General features: G+C 49.0%; 1 protein-coding gene and 1 pseudogene across 1 annotated transcript; both read left to right on the forward strand.

The window, feature by feature from the left end:
- The first annotated feature begins 3,637 nt into the window (after positions 1 to 3,637).
- On the forward strand, positions 3,638 to 13,773 carry LOC103017993 (elongation factor 1-alpha 1-like; annotated as a pseudogene).
- Positions 13,774 to 16,760: 2,987 nt separating this feature from the next.
- Positions 16,761 to 21,031, forward strand: RPL11 (ribosomal protein L11). Its single transcript, XM_007175106.3, has 6 exons — positions 16,761 to 16,913; positions 17,671 to 17,821; positions 18,844 to 18,950; positions 19,257 to 19,388; positions 20,407 to 20,517; positions 20,950 to 21,031. Exons 1-6 carry the CDS (start codon positions 16,908 to 16,910, stop codon positions 20,977 to 20,979), a joined length of 537 nt encoding a protein of 178 aa, XP_007175168.1. The 5' UTR covers positions 16,761 to 16,907; the 3' UTR covers positions 20,980 to 21,031.
- The last annotated feature ends 347 nt before the right edge of the window (positions 21,032 to 21,378 follow it).

Raw genomic sequence — 21,378 nt, forward strand, 5'->3', positions numbered from 1 at the left:
CAGATACTGGAAAACCCCTTAAGAGGTAAAATGAAATTTCTGACCCATTTGGGGAGGTGGTCAGCAAATAATCAGCATGTTAAAACCATTGATTAGGAACTTATTGACATATTTCTACAGGCTAATGCCATACAACAAACAGGCATTCCTGCAGCAAAATCATTTTACAGCTCACGTGATGTTCACAATAATCCTGTGAGGACGGCTATCACCATCCTTCCCTTACCAATGAGATAATGAGGCTCAGAGAGGTCAAGTGACCTGCCCAAGTTCACACAGCCATGAGGTGGTAGAGCTGCAACTTGGGGCCTGGTCTTTGGATCCTAAAGCCAGTTTCCTTCCCAGCACTCCACAGATAGTCTCAGAAACATGAGCTGAAAGGCCAGAGATGGGTGAGAAATATAACTGTCCCTAGGAGATAGGGTAGGAGGTCCCTGGAAGAAAAGAACCAGATATAGAGAAGCCAATTTAGGCCTAACCCTTTTTTTCTTTTAATATTTATATATTTATTTATTATTTGGCTGCGCCGGGTCTTAGTTGAAGCACACGGGATCTTCATTGCCACATGAGGTATCTTCATTGCGGCGTGCGGGGTCTTTTAGTTATGGCATGTGGGCTCTTAGTTGCGGTGTATGGGATCTAGTTCCCTGACCAGGGATCGAACCCAGTCCCCCCTACGTTGGGAGCATGGAGTCTTAACCACTGGACCACCAGGAAAGTCCCAGGCCTAACCCATTTTGTGATCTAAGCTTGGCCACAATGCTTGCCCTTGAACAGGTCTCAGTAATAATGATCTTAAGGGAACAGACAAGAGAAGTTAACAAGAGCAAAGATAATAAATCAGTTGTAAAGACTCCCAGTTCTGTTCCAATGGTAAAGATTAGCCTGAAGCACTGTCTTGAGCTGTTTGGCAGAATTTAAACCCCCTCAACCATGAGATCAACTGGAACCTAAGGAATGATGATGCTGACCTTTGCTGACCCTCAGGACTTCAACCAACTAAAGCTTGGACTCCGTCAACCTTTCCCCCAATTCTATGCTGAGTTCTCCTCTGCTCAAGCCCCCTCATGAATATGCATGTACCCTCAGCTTAAAACTTCCCCAGTTTTGGGCTTCCCTGGTAGCACAGTGGTTGAGAATCTGCCTGCCAATGCAGGGGACATGGGTTCGAGCCCTGGTCTGGGAAGATCCCACAAGCCGCGGAGCAACTGGGCCCATGAGCCACAACTACTGAGCCTGTGCGTCTGGAGCCTGTGCTCCGCAACAAGAGAGGCCGCGATAGTGAGAGGCCCACGCACCGCGATGAAGAGTGGCCCCCGCTTGCCGCAACTAGAGAAAGCCCTCGCACAGAAACGAAGACCCAACACAGCCAAAAATAAATATAAAAATAAATAAATTAATTTAAAAAAAAAAAGGTCCACATCAAAAAAAAAAAAAAAATCTTAAAAAAAAAACCTTCCCCAGTTTTGCTGCTCCAGGAGACACTGCCTTGGGAAAGATCCCTGGTGTTCTCCTTACTTGCTGCGAGTGATAAATCCGTCTCCCGTTCCTTGGCTTTGTTGTGTCTTTTGGCTCAACATCCACCAAGAGGTGAACCCAGTTTTTGGGTAACACTAGGGCCTCACTTTACCTTTTATGAACTTATGGGAGTTAACAGCCAAAAATTTCTGTTCACATAAGAAGATGCAAAATAATTAGTAAATAGCAAAGCTTAGATGAAGTTGAAATTAACTACATCATCCAACCACCCACTCACACATCATTTCTCTATCACCACCTGTATCCAAGAGGAAAGACCAGAATTGGTCATGTCATGGGCAAAGGGTTTAGTAACAGCCCCGTCAGTGTCCCCAGCTCCCCATCGCCCTGGTTGTAAGAATATTTTTCTCTGCGGTTTGTGGTTAGAGCGCCCCCATGTGTTTCTACTTTGCCTTAAGTCTTTTAAAGCGGGGGTCCCCAACCCACCCCCCCCCCCCGGCCCCGGGCCACGGACCGGTACCAGTCCACGGCCCGTTAGGAACAGGGCTGCACAGCAGGAGGTGAGCGGCGGGCATCTGTGGTTCCCCATCGCTCGCATTACTGCCTGAACCCCCCACCCCCAGAGTCAGTGGAAAAATTGTCTTCCACGAAATCGGTCCCTGGTGCCAAAAAGGCTGGGGACCGCTGTTTTAAAGGACCTACTGTATTGCCAGCATCCTCTGGATTTATAATGGGGGGAGGGGTGCCATATCTCCTAGAATCACCACAACACTGAGAGGTAGTTGGAAACCTGGGCTCAGAGGGGCTGGAGGACCACAGGAGGAGAGTGGTAAAGCCAGGGTTCTAATCCAATTAGGTCAGCCTGTTCTTTCTGCCACCTTTCCCTGCATCACACTGGTCTCCGGGCACAGAGCCTGGTCCTCAGGAACTGATGTGTGGATGGTTCCAAACGCTGGCATCGTGCTGGCCTCACACTCCAGTCCAGTAGCTCTGACCCTCAACCCTGGGGGCAGCCCTTCCCTCAGGGGAGACAGACCCCTCCAGCTCATCTTCCCCTCCAGGTCCCACCCTCGATATTCACTTAGTGAGCCACTCCCGGAGGCTGGGAGCCCACAGATGAACAGGGCTGTGGCTGCAGTCACGTCCCTTCCTCCCTTCATTCCTTCAGACATTAATTCGCTGAGAGGCAGAGCTGGGCCCTGGCTAAGATGCTGGGGTCAGGCAACTTGTGCTCCAGCCCTAGTTCTGCTACCTTCTCACCGGTGGTCCTGCTCCTGAGCCTCCGCGTCCTCACTTTCCAGAGAGAGTTCATAGCAGCATAAAGGGGATGGTGCGCGCAGGGCTCCGGGGCAGGGCCTGGAAGGCGGTAGGCAGCGATTCTGCATTTACTCAACAAACTGCAGGGTTTGCAATGGGTCGGGCTCTGGGCTGGCTGGAGACAGGAATGAATCCATTCGCTTCTTGAGGCCCAGGACGACCCAGGAGGCAGATATGTAAAAAGCTAGAGCTCCCACCCTTTCCCATACACACGCCTGAACGCCCAGGGACAGCAAGTACAGGACCTCCTCCGGACCCCAGGTTCCTGCCTTCACCTCCCATCCTCAGGCCTGCCTTTGACCCTTGGGCCATCTCTTAGTTCCCAGCCTGGCATTGGGAGTGGTGGGGAGAGGGTGTCGTTCATCATCTCAAAGCCCAGAGGTGCCTCCTTTTGGTGGGCAGCGGGATCACGCCCCTCCCCACCTGAAACATGGCAGCCCACACCCCCGACAGCTGGGCCCTGGGTTTCTCCCACGTGGTCCAGAGGACCAATGGGAGCCAAAGGGGATGTGGGGATGCAAGGGGCAGGCCTGGGATGTGGGCTATAAAAGGGGGTGGGGCCGGGCACCCGGTGGGTCGGCTCTAGATGCCAAGAAGCACCAGGGGCTCCTCCCGACTCAGGAGGTAGACACGACCCCCTTGGAGCCGGGGGAGAGACCACAGCAGCCTCCCCAGGTGCGAGGTGTTGGGGAGGCCCCCTTCCCCTTCCTGGCCAACCGTTTTCCTCTCCTGTCTCAACCTCTGCTGGCCCAGTCCCAGGGAAGGTGAGCTAGGGGCAGGGGCCCTGAGCACACCTGTCCTTCTCTCTCCCAGCAGCTCCCAGCATGCGCAAGAGATCAGCATCGTGGTCATCGGCCACGTGGACTCGGGCAAGTCCACCACAAATGAGCGTCTTACCTACGAATGTGGGGGTGTCAACAAGAGGACCATCGAAAGGTCTGAGAAGGAGGCCTCCGAGCTGAGGCTGCTCTGCCTGAGTGCCCCCCGCCCCCTTTCCAGCCTTGGTTTCCCTGGGAGGGAGCCCTTGTGCTGGGGGAGGGCACAGCCCGCTCCCGCTGAGCACCTGCTGGGCTGGTAGGTGCTTTTCTTCATCATTCCAGGCAGGTGTTGTGGCTGCCATTTTCCAGGTGAGGAAATGAGGCTCGGGAGGGTTAAACAGCTCGCCTGAAGGTGGCACCAAGGTTTAAATTCAAGTGTGCCACACTGTATCTCAGGAGGTAAAGCTGCATCCCCATTTAAAAGGGGGAAAAGGATTCATTTGCCGTGCACCTATTATGGATGTTGAGGCAGACCCTGGAGATACAACGGTGAACATAACAAGCCTTGTCCCCCGGAACTCTTGGTCACACACCATTGTGCCACACGACCAGCTCAGTAACCACGTGGGTGCTGTGGGAGCCCAGGGCAGGGATAATGAACACGGCCTGGGAGGCCCTGAAGGCTTCCCAGAGGAAGGGACCCCCTCTGAGTCTTGAGGAAATGAGGAGGGTATCCATGGGCCACGAGGAGACCAGAACAGCAGGTCAGAGCACCTCAGGTGGAGTGCGGTTGATGAAAGGGGGACACGGGCCTTGACAGCCCTGCTAAGGAGTCTAGCCACTGTCCCTGCAGCCACTAAAGGACTGCAAGCACGGGAATGACGGGGTCAGACAAGTCTTTTAGGAAGAGCACACTGGGGGCAGCAAAGGGACAACAGACCAAAGGGCCCAACACTGGGGCCTGGGAAGCCAGTCAGCAGGTTGTTGCAGCGGAACAGGTGAGCAAGAATGCTGGCCTGGGCTCAGGCAGCAGCAGCGGCATGGAGAGTAATGGATGGAGTCCAGGGGCGTGGAGGTGGGGAATCCACAGAACTTAGGGGTTAGCTCTAGGTAAGGGGGTGAGGGAAGAAGAGGAATTCCTGGCTTGAGAAAGTGGATGGTTGGTGAATACCAGAGGCAGAGCTGGTCTGGGTCTGAACGAGTCTGCCCTAGATGTGTGACACTTGAGGTGTTCACGGGGCAGCTGTATATTGACGTCTGGAGCTCGGGAGGGAAGCCCAGGTTGGAGACTAGACCACAGGAGTAAGCAGGGCACATGCTGTGGGAAAGGGTGAGGGACAGAGCCCTGGGATGGGTGGAGAAAGAGATGCCCATGCAGGAGAATGAGAACGGAGGGCCAGGGAGGTGGGTGGAAAACCCTGGAGAAAGTTGAAGAAGCATATCAGCAAGATGGGAGGGGTCTGAGAACCAGCTGCTGCACAGGTATAAATAAGGAGGATTGAAAAAAGACAGTAATTAACAGGGCATAAATTTGTGCCATCGGCTACATAGATCCCGTTTTCCTACTCTTGGCTTCCAGAGGTGCCGTCAGTTGCTGTGGAGTCGCTTATGGGGCAGGGGCCAGTCAGGAAAGCTTTAGAACCCTGAGAAAAGACGGGCTGGCCCAGAGCCAGTATGGTGGAGCATAACCGAGAAGTTCCTGGAGAAACAAATGACCGGATGTGGTGGTTCTTGAATTTTTGGGTCTTGGAAACCCTTTATACTCTTACAGGGACCCCAGAGAGTTTTTGTTTATGTCAATTAGACATATCTACATTTACCATATTCAAAATTAAAACTGAGTTTTTAAAATATTTAATTCATTTAAAAATAACAGTATGGGGACTCTCCTGGTGGTGCAATGGTTAGGAATCCACCTGCCAGTGCAGGGGACACAGGTTCGAGCCCTGGTCCGGGAAGATCCCACATGCCACGGAGCAACGAAGCCCATGTGCCACAACTACTGAGCCTGTGCTCTGGAGCCTGTGAGCCACAACTACTGAGCCCGTGTGCCACAACTACTGAAGCCCACGCGCCTAGAGCCCATGCTCCGCAACAAGAGAAGCCACCGCAATAAGAAGCCTGCGCGTCGCAACGAAGAGTAGCCCCCGCTCGCCGCAACTAGAGAAAGCCCGCACGCAGCAACGAAGACCCAACGCAGCCAAAAATAATAAATAAATAAATCTATTTAAAAAATAAGTAACAGTAATAAACCCCTTACGTATTAAATAAATATCATAGTTTTGTGTTTGAAAAATAACTATTTTTCAAAACAAAAAAATCTTAGAGCGGTTGCATTGTTTTACATTTTTTGCAGGTATCATTAATGTCTGGCTTAATGGCAGACAGCTGGATTCTCTTATCAGCTTCTGCATAAATCTGTTGCAATTTCATACCATGTAGTCTCTAAAAAACACAGCTAGAGGACCTGGAACCACTCTTCGAGAACTGCTTATCTAATATATATTCTAAACTGTGGGAGACTTTATACAAGTTCCTAAGTCAGGACACCTGGGTTCTAGTCCTATCTCCTAACAAACTAATTCATTTTCTTGAAGAATCTACCTGGTCTCTGGATTCTCCTGATCTCCACTCTGCCTTCAGGGCCTAGCACAGCACTTAGAACTGAAATGAACAAATGTTCAGGGTCTCCCAGCTGGCAAGAGGTAGAGTACAGCCTAGACCAACATGGTAACCTGTATATGCTGCAGAATTTTTAGTAGCCTCATTTTCACCATTGCTGAAAGAAATTCAACTTACCCAGGATCCCAGGGGTAATTCTCAGTCACAGCTACCATTTAACACAGGGTAATGGTTAAGAGCATGAACTTTAGCGTCAGATGCCTTGGGTCCAAATCCTGCCTCTGCTGCTTATTACCTGTGTGATCCTGGGCTAGTCAGTTCATTTCTCTATTACATCATCTGTAAAATGGAGATAATAAAACTTCACTGAATCGCTGTGAGAATTCAATGAGATAATCCATGTTAAGTACTAAAAACAGCACCAGGTACATGGTCAGCATTACTTACATGTTTGCTGCTGTTACTTCAAGGCTCACTGTGGCCCTGGGTCACTCTGACTCTAAAACTTGCTCTGAAAGAAAAACTTAATTGTACTAGTAATACATTCTATTATTTTAAAAATTCAAAGGCATCTCCATACACTGCCCTGTTACTGTCTCCTCTGACTCTCAGCTTACTTGGGAACTTTCTTCTTGGTCGGTAGGCAGCTTTGGAAGGCAGAGTGACCCTGGGGTTTTCCCTCCCACTCCTGGCCCAGATGGGCAAAGGCTCCTTCAAGTACACCTGGGTGCTGGACAAGCTGAAGGCGGAGGGGGAGCACACCACTGACATCTCCCTGTGGAAGTTCCAGACCAAGACACACTACATCACCAACATCAGTGTCCCGGGTCACAGGGACTTCATCAAGAACATGATCATGGGCACCTCGCAGGCACCACCAGGGGGGGCTGTCTGCTCTGCCATGGGGGCCCTGCTATGGGGATGGGCAGTGGTTGTTCTAGGACAGGTCTGAGTTGGACCTTCCTCTCTGTCCCTCAGGCCAGCCGGACTGCGCTGTGCTGACCGTGGCAAGTGGTGTAGGCGAGTCTGAGTCTGGCGTCGTCAAGAACAGGCAGACCCGTGATTATGCACAGCTGGCCTGTACACTGGGCGTGAAGCAGCTCATGGTGGCGGTCAACAAGGTGGACATCACAGAGCCTCCTTACCGTAGGGCGCGCTTCGAGGAAACCAGCAAGGAGGTGAAGGCCTCTCTCAAGAAGATCGGTTGCAACACTAAGGCTGTTGTCTTTGTGCCCATCTGAGGCGGGCTTGGGGACAACATGACAGAACCCAGCACAAAGGTGAGGGCGGATGGGGGCAGGGCCAATTACATGAGACTTTCCAACTCAAATCTTTGGGCTTTTCCTAGAATATAATACCTAGGATTTAGAGTGTGCTTCTAGGTCAGTCACCGTGAGTGATCTCCATCCCCGTGGGATACATGATTTGATTCCCATTTTACAGATGAACAAACAGAGGTAACTCAAGACTACGTGACTAGTAAGCATAGAGCTGCACTGTCCAATATGGTAGCCACTGATTATATGTGGCTATTTAAATTATTAAATCAATTAAATGCAGTTCCTTAGTTGCATTAGCTACACTTCAAGTACCCAACAACCATATGTGGTTACCATATTGGACAGTGCAGTTATGAAATATTTCTGTCATTGCAGAAAGTTCTATTGGGTAGTGCTAGCAGAGTCTAGAATTCTAGCCCATGCTCACTGCGTCTAAGCTATCCCACCTCTCAAGATGGGTTAGGCAGTTATGGGGGCAATATAAATGTCTAAGATATAGTCACTGTGCCCGTGGATCCCAGAATCTAGTAGGGTTTAACATTCCTAGATGAGTGTCACCCTACTAAGGAAGTCTAGCTCTAGCATCAGACCTGGGTTCAAGCCCCATTTCCATCCCTTGCCCACAGTAAAGGGACGAGTGAGGTATTAATGCTCTGGGACTTAAGACTCACTTCATGGGGTTGTGGGAATTACCTGGGAGACTCCACATGGGCATCTGTCCACACAAACAGTTGGTGCTCAAGCACTAACTGCTACTACTTATTGCATTTGCCTAAAGCCTACTTTTTCTATAACTGACTTGAGGATTCTTAAGCTTTTTGCTCCCCATGTACATAGCTATCTTTTTCTGACTATAAAAGTAATGTCTAACTTTTTACAAGGAGCATTTCATGCAGATATGAAGCATAAACTGCAATCCCATGGCTTAACAGATAACCTAATTTTCATGTAGTTCTTTCTCGACATTCACAGCTGGACTCAAACTAAACATAATGTTCTATAACACTTCTAATTTTTAAAATTTCCTTGCCATTTAAACATGTTCAGGGACTTCCCTGGTGGTCCAGTGGTTAGGACTCCATGCTCCCAATGAGGGGGCCCAGGTTTGATCCCTGGTCAGGAACTAGATCCCACATGCTGCAGCTAAGAGCCCCCATGCTGCAACTAAAAGATTCTGTATGACAGCTAAAGATCCCACATGTCGCAACTAAAAAAGAGTCCACGTGCCGCAACTAAAGATGCCGCATGTCACAATGAAGATCCCGCGTGCCGCAACTAAGACCCGGCACAACTAAATAAATAAATAAATAAATATTTTAAACATGTTCAATAGTTAATGGGTGTGTTTTGTATTGAATCTCAAAATACAGTATTTTGTTTAGCCATATCCATTATTAAATGAAAATGGTGATTAATGATGGAAGAAATTACTATGTGACAGATACCAGACTAAGCACTTTACACATACAGAACCCCATGAAGAATGCATTTTTTTCCCATGTGAAATAAGAAAACTGGGACACAGTTAAGGAATAGCCCAAGGTCACGAGCTTCTAAGAATACTGTTTCTAATTTTATTTAAAATTGCCGTAAGCATTTTGGTAAATAAATCTTTGCATGTGTCCTCAATAACTTAATTAGTATAATCCCTAATGAAACAAAGGGTAGGCATTATTTTGGAGTCTTCTGACATATCCTGCCCAATTGCCCTTGAGAAAGATTAGAACTGCCATTGGCAATGTGTTCCTTTGGACGGTATTTGAACTTTTGCACACAGGGCACTGTGCTTGGTGCTGAGGGTACCACAGTGAATAAGAAGCAGCTCTGCTCACAGCACTCAGTCTTGTGTGTGTGTGTGTGTGTGTGTGTGTGTGTGTGTGTTGGGGGTGGGGAATAATATCGTGTATGATGACAAGTGCTGAGAAAAATCTAAAAGGTAAAGGGACAAGGTAAGAGTGCGTTAGTGGTAAACGGGGACGCATCTAAAATGACAAATCGGAAGCTTTTGATGCCTGTTTCCCCATGCCGACTTTTTTGTTTGTTTTTTTGTTTTTTGTTTTTGGCTGCGTTGGGTCTTAGTTGCCGCGCGCGGGCTTTTCTCTAGTTGTGGCGAGCGGGTGCTACTCTTTGTTGCAGTGTGCGGGATTCTCATTGCGGTGGCTTCTCTTGTTGCAGAGCATGGGCTCTAGGCATGCGAGCTTCAGTAGTTGTAGCACGTGGGCTCAGTAGTTGTGGCTTGCTGGCTCCAGAGTGCAGGCTCAGCAGTTGTGTCACGCGGGCTTAGTTGCTCCATAGCACGTGGGATCTTCCCGGACCAGGGATCAAACCCGTGTCCCCTGTATTGGCAGGCGGATTCTTAACTACTGTGCCACCAAAGAAGTCCCACCCACATCCTGAGTTTTGTTACACATTTCAGCTAGTAAGATAAGGGAGTTTCACGCTCACGTCCTTTCGAGCATTTATTAGGCACCTACCATGTTCTAGATGCTAAAAGAACAAAGCATGCAGCCAGTGGACTAGATGGTAGACTTGGAGTTTAGACTCAGCTCTCAAATACCTGTGACATTGAACTCCTCGGTTTCCCCAGCTTTAAGATGGAGATGATGCCAACCTCAAAGGCTGTGCAGGTCTGTGAGGTGGCACAGAGCTAAGTGAGTTGCCAAGTTCATCGAATTAATTGAAGAGCTCATCCTCATTGAGAGGCTGGTGTTTGATAAGGAGTTGGCCTCATTATCAACTCCTGGTTTAGCCATCTGCCAGTCATCGGTCCTTTGGCAACCTACTTCTGACCCTCAATTATCCCCTCTGGAAAAAGAAGGAATACTTTTATTTTTTTTACAAGTCTGAATTATTTATACAAAATTGCTTATTAAATTTTTTCAAAGCCTCCTACCTCTCCCTTCTCCCCCATCCTCTATAAGAGTTGTGTGTTAATAGAAATGGTAGCCTTCTTCCTTGGGCCACTAATTTTTGAGTCCATGAGGCGAGATGTGTTCTGTGTGGCTTCTGTACTGCATAGCTTTGCTTCTCTTCCATGGAAGAAGGCTTCCTTGACTGGAGCCTTCTTCCCCATCCATCAAAACCTTCCCTGATGCCCCTTCCTCACCCTTTCACCCATAGCAGTTGTTGCCTCTTCCCCTTCTGAGAGTCTCACTAAGAACTGAGAGTTCACAGAGCTTGCTGTGAGTGCCCTCAGGGCCAGGGCACCTACCCATCTCTACAGTGCTGTGGTAGGGGCCGGTGTTTCCTTTGATACAGGTGGGATACTGAAGTTTCGAAGCCTAGACGTTTGCTCAAGGACTTACGGCTGAAAGGAGGAACTTCATCAGGATTCCAATTGTCTGCCTGACCTATAAGGTCCAAGTGCTGACCAGCTCTTGGTCAGCCCACCTGGCCCTTAATATCAACCACCTTGATTCTTTCTGTATGTCCTGTGTCCTGGATTTCCAGTTAACTGATAAATCTTTGAAGGCAAAGATGATGTCTCTGATGAGCTTTGGGTAGGATTTTTAGAGGAGTAAATACAACGTCTGCTGAAAAGGCCTGCACACAATGCACTGTCATACTGAAAGTCATCTTCCCAGAAGGACTTTTACTCAATAATGTGCCCTTGCTTATAAGTCTGCTTCCTTGGTCTTCGCATGTTGTAGCACATTCTTTAGGGTACTTCGGTTGGGGAGCATCTTAGTCTTTAGAAGGTATGAGTGTTAGAGTATTTGAGTCTTGTTTTCATTCTTATTACTAATGTTTACTTAACTTTGCTGAACATTAACATGTCCTTTCTCTTCTCTGGACCTCAGTTTCCCCATCTGTATAATGAGCAGATGGAATGAGATGTAAGGGCTATTCAGATTCTAGGAATCTCTGCTTCCTAAAACGTATGGGCTCAACTCAGGGGCAATGCCTGCGAGATCTGGAGTAATTGCCACCATTTAGTGGGCACATAGTACGTACCAAGTATTGTGCTTGGTGGACTGTGTGGTCTTTTGTGTCTTTACACTGGTCTGCCAGTAGGCAGTGATATTGCCGTTTCACAGATGAGGAAGCCCAGGCTCAGAATGCTTAAAGAAATTCCTTGAGGTCCCATGTTAAGTGCGGGCTGATACCTGGGACAGGCTTTCTCAGGGCTGAGTAAGGTGCACATTTGGTGGCTTTTCCAGACGCCCTGGTTCCGAAGCTGGAAAATTATCAGGAAGGAAGGGAATGTGGTAGGCACGACGCTACTAGAAGCTCTGGACTCCATCATGCCGCCTGCCTGCCCTACAGACAAGCCCCTGCGGCTGTCCCTGCAGGATGTCTACAAGACTGGGGGTGAGCACATGCTGGGTGGGGGTACTTGGGGTTGAGGGCCCACTAGGGTCTGGTTTCTCTGTCCCTCCAGGTATTGGCACCGTGCCCATGGGCCAAGTAGAAACTGGCATCCTCAAGCCGGGCATGGTGGTGATCTTTGCCCCCTGCAACATCACCGCCGAGGTCAAGTCTGTGGAGATGCACCGCAAGGCCCTGGCTGAGTCCCTGCCTGGTGACAACATGGGCTTCAACGTGAAGAACGTGTCCTTAAAGGACATCAGGCAGGGCAACGTGGCAGGGGACAGCAAGAATGACCCGCCCTTAGGGATGGGAGCTTCCTCTCCCAGGTGAGAAAGCCCACTTACGGGTGTCCTCCTGAAGTGGCCATACCGGCCTGAGAACAGGATGGGTCACTGGGTCATTCAGGAAGTGGTCACTGAGCACAGGCTCCATGCTGGGCTCTTGTCAGCAGTGTAGGTACAGTCAGACAGTCTGGGTTAGTACCCTGACTCTGCAGTGTACTTGCTGTTTGCCCTTGAACGAGACGATGCATTTTGCTGATCTGGTTAGTTTCCAAAGTACGATCTTGATGCCTTAAAGCAGTAGTTCTCAAACCAAATGCGTTAGAAATCACTGGGGAAGTGTTTCAAAAATTCAGATTCCTAGAACTCTCCCTAGTGGTTCTGATTCAGTAGGTTTGTGTGGAACCTGGGAATCTGTATGCTTGGACCTCTCAGGTGTTTCCTTGGCCCAGAGTCAGAATATGAAGCCCTTTCTTTTTTCTTTCAATTTGGCCACGCCACATGCCATGTGGGATCTTAACTCCCTCTACAAACCCGCGCCCCCTGCAGTGGAAGCGCGAGTCTTAACCACTGGACTGCCAGGGAAGTCCCATGAAACCCTTTCTTAATGCAATGTCTAGCACACTCTTCTTTTTTTTTAATTAATTTATTTATTTAGTTTTGGCTGCGCCGGGTCTTTGTTGCTGCACGCGGGCTTTCTCTAGTTGCGGCGAGCGGGGGCTACTCTTCTTTGCGGTGCATGGGCTTCTCATTGCAGTGGCTCCTCTCGTTGTGGAGCACAGGCTCTAGGCGCTTGGGCTCAGTAGTTGTGGCACACGGGCTTAGCTGCTCCGAGGCATGTGGGATCTCCCCGGACCATGGATCGAACCTGTGTCCCCTGCATCGGCAGGTGGATTCTTAACCACTGCGCCACCAGGGAAGTCCCTAGCACATTCTTCTTTGTGCATGTGGAGGCTAGGATTACCTTGCAGTGATCTTGGGATTATTAAATGAGGTGATGTATAAAACAGCTGACCTGGGGCCACCTAACAAGTTAAGTAGCTATTATTATAATCCATTTTTCTAAAAAGTGGGGGGAAGTAGTACACATAATAATATCTATCACTCATAGACATCATTTATACCCAGCTCTGCCACTTCTTCACTATGAAATTTTGGGTTACACAGCCTCCCTGCTGTGAAAATTAAACTGAAATGAATGAGATTTGCTTTGCACAGAACTTGGTATACCCTATAAACATTCAAATATTCACTATGATTTAAAATGTGTCCAAGGTAGCTGACCCCTTAGCTGGTTAGAGCCACCTCCTTTGAAGGATGCTTGGCTAATACCCTCCTCATCCCCCATTCCCCCCCACTTCCCCCCAGTTCCAGGTGATTATCCTCAACCATCCCGGCAGCATTGCAGCTGGCTACTCACCAGTTCTGGACTGCCACAGCGCCCATCACCTGCAAGTCTGCAGAGCTGAGAGAGAAGCTTGATCGGCACTCAGGCAAGAAGCTGGAAGACAACCCTAAAGCCCTGAAGTCTGGGGAGGCAGGCATCACCCAGATGATTCTGAGCAATCCCATGTGCATGGAAAGCTTCCCTGAGTACCCACCCCTTGGTAAGGCCCAACAGCAACTGGCTACTGGGGCTGCTCCCTCCTCCTCCCAGCTCCAGGGAGCAAGTTGGCCAATGTGTCACACCTGAGCCAGGAAGCAGAACCTGGTCAGAGGATCTGAGTGCCAGGTTAGAAGGGCCCAGAAAGGGAAAGCAGCTTGCCTAGTGTCACACAGGAAGGCAGGGGCCACTTTAGAGCCTTGCTAACTCAAAGTGTGGTCCGTGCACCAGCAGCATGGGAACCCCCTGGGAGTTGGTTAGAAATGCAGAATCTCAGGCTCCATCCAGACCTGCTGAATTCAAATCTTCATTTTAACAAGATCTCCAAGTAACCGAGGTGCACATCAAAGTCTGAGAAGCACTGACCTAGAGAAGGTGAACAGTAAAGAGAGTAGTGGGGACTTTTTTTCCTTCCACTACTCTCTGGTGCAGTGGTTTTCAAACCTAGTGGATTACCAGCACTACTGATGGAGCCTATTGAACCCAAAGGCTCAGATTCCCCAATCTCTTAGACTCCCCAGTTATCTCAGGCGTGACTGGGCTTGAAGCACAAGAACTTTCTGAACTCAATACACAGGGAATGGCACTTCCTACTCTGCGCTAGGCTCTGTGCTAAATGTCAGGCTGCCAGGGTCACCAAAGCCGTGGAGAAAAAAGCAGCTACTTGAGGCAGAGTCACCAAGGCGACCATAAAAGCCGCCAAGAAGTGAGTGGTGATGGCTACTCAGGCCCCTCCAGGCCAGGAGCAGCTCAGGCAGAGCCACACCTGGGGAAAGAGTGGCTCAAGGAGAAGACTTGGACTTGCTCTTCTCTTGCCTGGGCTGTCCTAAACCTGCCCCTGCTAAACTGGGTTTTCCTTTTGCTGATGAGTTTCAGGCATGGGGATAAAGCACAAGTCATTTTGCCTCTGCTTCTACTGACCTGGATGTCTCAAGCAAGGAGGAAGCAGAAGGGTGCTGGGTCTCATTCTGCCCCTCTGCCTTCCTCCTGGGGGCCTGACTGGTGCAAGAACCAGAGAGCTGGGGTCACAGGGAGGAAAAGGCGTAAAGGAGGAAGCCGGGGACAGCTTTTGGCCCTGGCTTAGTTCATCAGTTCCTAGAACAGGACTGGACTCTGGTGTTAGACCCCCCTGACTTAAATAGTGTCTATAAATGTTACTGAACCTTTGTGTGCCTTGTGTGCCCATCTATAAAATGGGAAAACAATAGTATTTGCCTCCACAGGGATGTTGAAGTTTGAGTGAGTTGGTACCTACTGGGCACGGCATATCAGTATCAATTAGCTATTCCTCATTACCACCTGTGGGTATTGCTGTCAAGCGACTCGCCTGGAGAAAAATTGTAGTGGGAGGGAATGAGATGGCAGTTCTTGAGGATAAGCTTTTATGTATCTTACTAGGTACATGTTTCCCTGAAATTATATTCTCTACTTTGATGATTTCAGACTTACAGAGAAGTTGCAAGAAGTCCCACGTATCCTTCATCCAGATTCTCCAAATCTTAAATTTACCACATTTGCTTTATCCTTTTCCCTCTAAATATACATTTTTTTCTGAACCATTTGATAATAAACTGCAGATATGCTGCCCCTTTCCTCCAAATACTGAATGTGTATTTCTTTTTTTCTTTTTTTAATAGCAAGTAGTTTGAAAGTTTACTGAGTTTTTAAAAATTATTATTTATTTGGTTGCACCAGGTCTTAGTCGTGGCTCGCCAGCTCCTTAGCTGCAGCAGGCAGGCTCCTTAGTTGCGGCATGCGAACTCTTAGGTGCGGCATGCTTGTGGGATCTAGTTCCCTGACCAGGGATCGAACCTGGGCCCCCTGCATTGGGAGCATGGAGTCTTATCCACTGCGCCACCAGGGAAGTCCCTGGATGTATATTTCTTAAACCTAAGGACAGTCTCTTATGTAACCAAGCTCACATAATCAGGTCAAGCATTAAATTACCATGCATACATTTCTGAAGTCTACAGATTTTGTCAGTGGGTCCAATAATGTGATTTATAGGAACAGAAAATGAAGGATCATGTGCTACATCCAGCTGTCACATCTCTGGAGTTTTGGAGCAGTCCCTCGCTTGGCTCTGCCCATCCTAGGGGTCTGCCTGAGGTCCCTGCTCTGGACTAGTGCTGGGTGCTTGGTAGACAAGGCTCAGAGGATGGGCCTTTTCTCTTTGCTTTCCTCCATCAGAAGTGTCCTCCCAAAAGTGTCCTTTTGTCCCTAAGGATGATACAAGGAGAACCTGGGGGCTTCTACCTCCCCCACGGGGATGAGAGAAGGAATTATGGCTGTAGAATAAAGCCCCTTCACTCCTGTTCCACCAAAGCCCTGTATGTTCTCCTTTCTCCATTTGCCTCTGTCAAAGAAACCCCCTGACTCACGGCCAGCTTCTGTCTGGGGTGTGGATCCTGGCACAGCACCCTCTTGGGTCCTGCTGACGAGGATTTAGCACAAACCAGGGAGGCCTGTTACTGTCTGAGGTTGGAGTACTTGTCTGTCAGAGACTAATCCGTAAGCCATCTTTGTGCCTGCATGATGACCCTCTCTTGATTATGTACCATGTCTAACACTTTTTTGGGGGGAGGGGGTTGCTTGAATATAGTGGGTTTACATTCATAAGAATAACCCACTATATTATTATTGTTGTTATTATTATTATTATTACCTCATTTAATTTTCACAACAACCTCAAGTGATATAAGTACCCATTTTAAAGCTGAGGGAAACTGAGGCTGAAGGAGATATAATTAGCAACCTGCCCAAGATCTCATAGCTACTGAGCTAGCCAAGACAGGACCACATCTGCCTGTCTTCACAGCTCAGGACTCTTAAGCCAACACTCTGTTCTAACTACTATTTAAATATTTAAATGCCATTTGTTTACACTGTTACAGAGTAAAACTGTTACTTCATAATTTGCATAACTGACAGTGTATTCTGGCAGTCTCAACACGCAAGAACCACCCGTACCTCAGGCTGCGGGCGGGAACAGCGTCCCTGGGGACCGGAAATTCAAGGAAATGCCAGTTCAGGGAGCTTTAAAAACCGGCTTTTGGAAAAGCCCAAGCCCCAGTGGTCAGTCAGCGTCGCCTGCAGTTGACATCTGTGTCCACGAGGCGGAAGCCGACTCTACGCGGCTCCAGACGCGCCTCTCTTCCTCTCCCTCATCTCGCTGGTTAGCCTGGGGAAAAGGGCCCGCCTCCTGGCCCATAAGGCCCTGGCTCAGAAGTCTCACTTTCTCTTCCTGTTTCCCGTCATGGCGGTGAGTAACCGGGGCCTGGGGTTGCTTCCCTTCATCCGCTTCCATCCACGGCCGGCGGAGCCTGCGGGGGTTACCTCGCCCGCCGCCCGAGGAGAACGGAGCCCGCAATGCCGGCCGTGCCGAAACTGGCAGAGCCATAGGAGCCGAGGGCGCGGAGCTGGACCCTGTCACCGTCCTCCCATCCTCCCAGGAGCAGGCTCGGGGCAGCCGCGGGAGGCCCAGAAGCACGGCCCGCAGGCTGCAGCGAGGGCCAGTGGAGCGATCGGAGGGGTGTCTGGGACGCGGGGTTCGGACCTGTTGCTGGGCCTCGGGTCTTGAAACTTGCCCGATGCTGGGGAGCCTCAGCCGGTTCTTCCTCGGGGCAGAGGCCAGGCTTCGGCCGCAGCTACTGTACGGCTTCCGAATGGGGTGGGGGAGCTGCCCAGCCACGTGCTGTTTACTCACCCCTCACCGGCCGTGTAACGGGGCGCCCTCCGTCACCTTACACTTTGAGCCCCTTGGGGTTCACCCTCATTGTCTGTAGCTTTTCCACTCGGTACCTGTCCTGTTTCTGTTCACCCGTTCCGTGCGTGGGGGAAGGAGAAACAAGACCCCGAGATGTCTTCCTCGGTGCCTCCCACACAAACATGGTGATAATTCTTGAACCTTTAGGGCTTTCGGGACTATTTGGGATGAGCGGAAATGCGCTGTGTATAAATATTAGGCTGGCAGCTCTGGCGGGGTTGTGTGTGTTGACGGCTGCGCTTCCCTGTTGCAGCAGGATCAAGGGGAGAAGGAGAACCCCATGCGGGAACTTCGCATCCGCAAGCTCTGCCTCAACATCTGCGTGGGGGAGAGTGGAGACAGGCTGACCCGGGCAGCCAAGGTGCTGGAGCAGCTCACAGGCCAGACCCCTGTGTTCTCCAAAGGTGAGTCGTGGCCGGCAGGGAGAGGGCTGGCGGCTGGAGATGTCCGGATGTTTCTAACCTCGCCTGCTGTCAAGCCTGTTTTGTACCCATTTTGAAGGTGACAGTTGATATCTATTTAAAGCATTGCCTTCCTGAGCTTCCCAGGAAGTATCTCCCTTCCAACATAGGAGTGGTATTGAAATACCAGATTTCGTATGAGCCGAGATTAAGCTAAGACTAGCCCAAGTAGAGATTTTTGCAAGTAATGAGAGTATGAGGTAGCGTGGAAATGTTGGGAATGCAGAAAATGGTATTTGGCTTGATTAGCAGTTAGGGTTACATAGGCCACAATTAGAACTGGGCTGTGTCCCTAGACTAATCTGGTTCACATCCTGGCTCCGTCACTTGCTAGTCTGTGACTTCGGCTTCTCTGGGCCTCAGCTTCCTTATTTGCATACAGGGGATGGTAGTATTTGCATTACAAGATCGCGGGGTACAGAATACGTTATATGAAATGCCTTCTGCATACCAAGCACAGCGTAGGCACTACTGTTGTTACATTTTTTGTTTTTCGAGTTTCATCGCTTTGGGGTAATGGAATATGGCAAGTCCTTGGAGTCACAGCCTGCCTCTTAGTACCAACTGATCTTGTGCAAGTTAACCTTTCACGGCTTGTGTAAAATGGGGATACAATAAGGTTTTAGCAAATATTAGCTATTATTAATAAACATTATTAGTAGAATGCATGGTCATTTTCCTTTAGCTTATACTGGTTGTGAACTTGCCCTTCCTGAGACTTTGACATGGCTCTGAGGTCTTAATTGCTCGAGTATGGCTGAGTGACTTGAAGCTGGAAAATCTGTTTCTGTGTTAGAATTGAATGTGATTAACTGATACAAGTTGACACTGATTAGAACACCACCACTTTAGAATGTGGATGGATACTTAATGTCTCTTTGGAGTCATAGAGATGATTTTCTGGGGAAGAGGGGAGTGCAGTGGGAGTATGACAACAGCTGACTCCTTGTTACCCCTGCCTGCAGCTAGATACACCGTCAGATCCTTTGGCATCAGAAGAAATGAAAAAATTGCTGTCCATTGCACAGTCCGTGGGGCCAAGGCAGAAGAAATCCTGGAGAAAGGTCTGAAGGTGAGGCCGATCCCTCCGTGGGATAATATTGAAGAGCACCAAGTTAGCACATAGTTACAGGGGTAGTAGTTACACTTAACGTTCTGTCTTCTGACTTTTGAACTTCTAAAGGGTTTTTCCCTTCCCTTCGAAAGTTAGTAGTTATATGAAATCCATAGCTGTGATTTGGTGTAGTGGGAAGATCAGATTTTGTTCCTGTCCAAATTACATTGAATTGTGTTTTGGGGGTCCTGAGTGTTGCAGGCTGAGCTAGTTACTGGGGGGGTTGAGTTAACAGGGAGTGATTGCTGCGTTTTTTTCCCTCAGGTGCGAGAGTATGAGTTAAGAAAAAATAACTTCTCAGATACTGGAAACTTTGGCTTTGGGATCCAAGAACACATCGATCTGGGGATCAAATATGACCCAAGCATTGGTATCTACGGCCTGGACTTCTATGTGGTATGAATACTTAATCTTTTCTCCTCCTGGTCTATGAGAGTGGAATCTGTTCCTCCTTTATTTCGTATGTGCTAGCTTGATGGTGACATGTTTGAGTGTTGTCTGTCTTCTCTCCCTTGGGAAGATACACCTCGTTTGTGGCAGGTGTGGGGATACAGCACTGTGAACTAGATGGGCAAGATCCGTGACGTTTCCGGTCTAGGATCTAGCAAGCACTGATGTTGCCCAAAGGTGGGCGAAGGAAACAGTTGCATCCAGCCACTGAATTGAAAATTTGAGAGATGGTATTGGGGTTGCATTTGGCGTTTGGGTTGGCTGCACTGAGGCTGCTCTTTCCCTGCTTCTTCCCTTAGACTCTGGGAATGGGGTGGCTTCCCTCCAGAGGACATGGAAGCAGGTTTGACGAGGGGGCTGTTTGCTCAGGATGGGGATTTTAATGTAGACGTGACCATTTGTGTCACTGTAATGTTTTGGTCCAACCATCAAAGTAAATAAATGGCGAAACGCTGAAGTCCTGACTAGTATGAACCTGAAGGATGGCAGCACTCTCCTTGCTAGATTTGAACATCCAGACAAATGGTAGTGAGAGTTGGGTGCTCATGGGGGATGACAAACCTTTAAGAAGCACTTTTGAGCTGAAGCAGAGGAGAGAAATAGTTATTTCTTTGTGCTTCTTGAAATTTTAAGATTTCTACAATGCACATGTTGAAGTAAAATTTATTTGCTATTTTTTAAAATAAAAGTGCTTTGAGGTGTGGGGGCAGTGGTGAATCCTTAGCTACCATTGGAAGTTAAGTAGGGGAGCGGGGAGGAGCTGCAAGTCCAGCCTCCAGAGCAGACCTATAGTGTATAGGAAGGCGATGTGTCATCCAGGATGCAGGTTCCATCAGACACTGAGATCATGGGTCTCTTGGGCCACCAGGTAACTCTTGAAGCTCAGTCGCTCCAATATGTGAGTCTTGTCTGTCTGCTCTTGACTCTGAGCTGGCTAGGTGACTGTTGGTTATTCCTGGGACAGGTGCTGGGTAGGCCAGGTTTCAGCATCGCAGACAAGAAGCGCAGGACAGGCTGCATTGGGGCCAAACACAGAATCAGCAAAGAGGAGGCCATGCGCTGGTTCCAGCAGAAGGTAAAGCTTGATCTGTCTCAGGTGAAGTGGTGGAATGTGGTGTTGGTGAATGGAGTTGGGATACGGGGATGCAAAGTCTAGCACCCTTTGGTGGGCAGCTCTTTTAAAGGTGGGACATTTGGGCAACTTGGAAAATGGGCTTCCAGGGTTGGTGGTTTAAAAGAACACCCAGAACGAGGCTTTCTCCCCAGCCCCATGAATGCAGATAGCCGGAAGGGGAGGAATATGGCTTTAATAGGAGCCCCTTTTCTCAGGGTATAGTGCAGTTGAGCATAGTGTAGCAGTTGTTAAAGATGGCCAGCTTCCTGTTTAGGGATATGGGATTCAAAGCCGAAGTTCACGTACCTGATTTGAATTCTTGAACGTTAGCCATTGCTGCAATCTGTACTGTTAACCACCTGTTCTGAAAAAATAAAATCTGTTCTCTTTCAGTATGATGGGATCATCCTTCCTGGCAAATAAATTCCCGTTTCTATCCAAAAGGCTAATAAAAAGTTTTCAGTGAAATGTACAATTACTGTTGTGTGTTCTGTGAAAGGAGCCTGGCCATATTCAAGTCCTTGGACCTCAAGCCACTTAAAGCTTCGATGGGAGTAGCTGGTAACAACCCTGTCATCCCCGATTGGATGCCAGTGTTTCCTGGCAGATCCAAACCTGAGAGCTTCGCAGCACTGTCTGTGCTCACCGCACCCTTGTTGACAGGCTGTGGTGCGGTGACCCTGTGGAAACTGACTGTAGAGGGGAGGGAATGGTTGGGGCTGGGTTTGAATTTAGAGCCTTGGTTAAAGTGGGGTGCAGGGCTCCCCTCTGTTCAGCGATTCTGCTCTTCACTAGAGGTTTTACCAGCAATGATGTCTGAAG

Source organism: Balaenoptera acutorostrata, chromosome 1, assembly GCF_949987535.1.
Source record: "Balaenoptera acutorostrata chromosome 1, mBalAcu1.1, whole genome shotgun sequence".
Lineage (NCBI taxonomy): Eukaryota > Metazoa > Chordata > Mammalia > Artiodactyla > Balaenopteridae > Balaenoptera > Balaenoptera acutorostrata.

Excerpts from the sequence above, each read along its gene's own strand:
- RPL11 (XM_007175106.3), top strand. Across the intron at positions 17,822-18,843 it reads GACCCCTGTGTTCTCCAAAG|CTAGATACACCGTCAGATCC; the intron begins GTGAGTCGTGGC and ends CCCTGCCTGCAG. Across the intron at positions 20,518-20,949 it reads TGCGCTGGTTCCAGCAGAAG|TATGATGGGATCATCCTTCC; the intron begins GTAAAGCTTGAT and ends GTTCTCTTTCAG.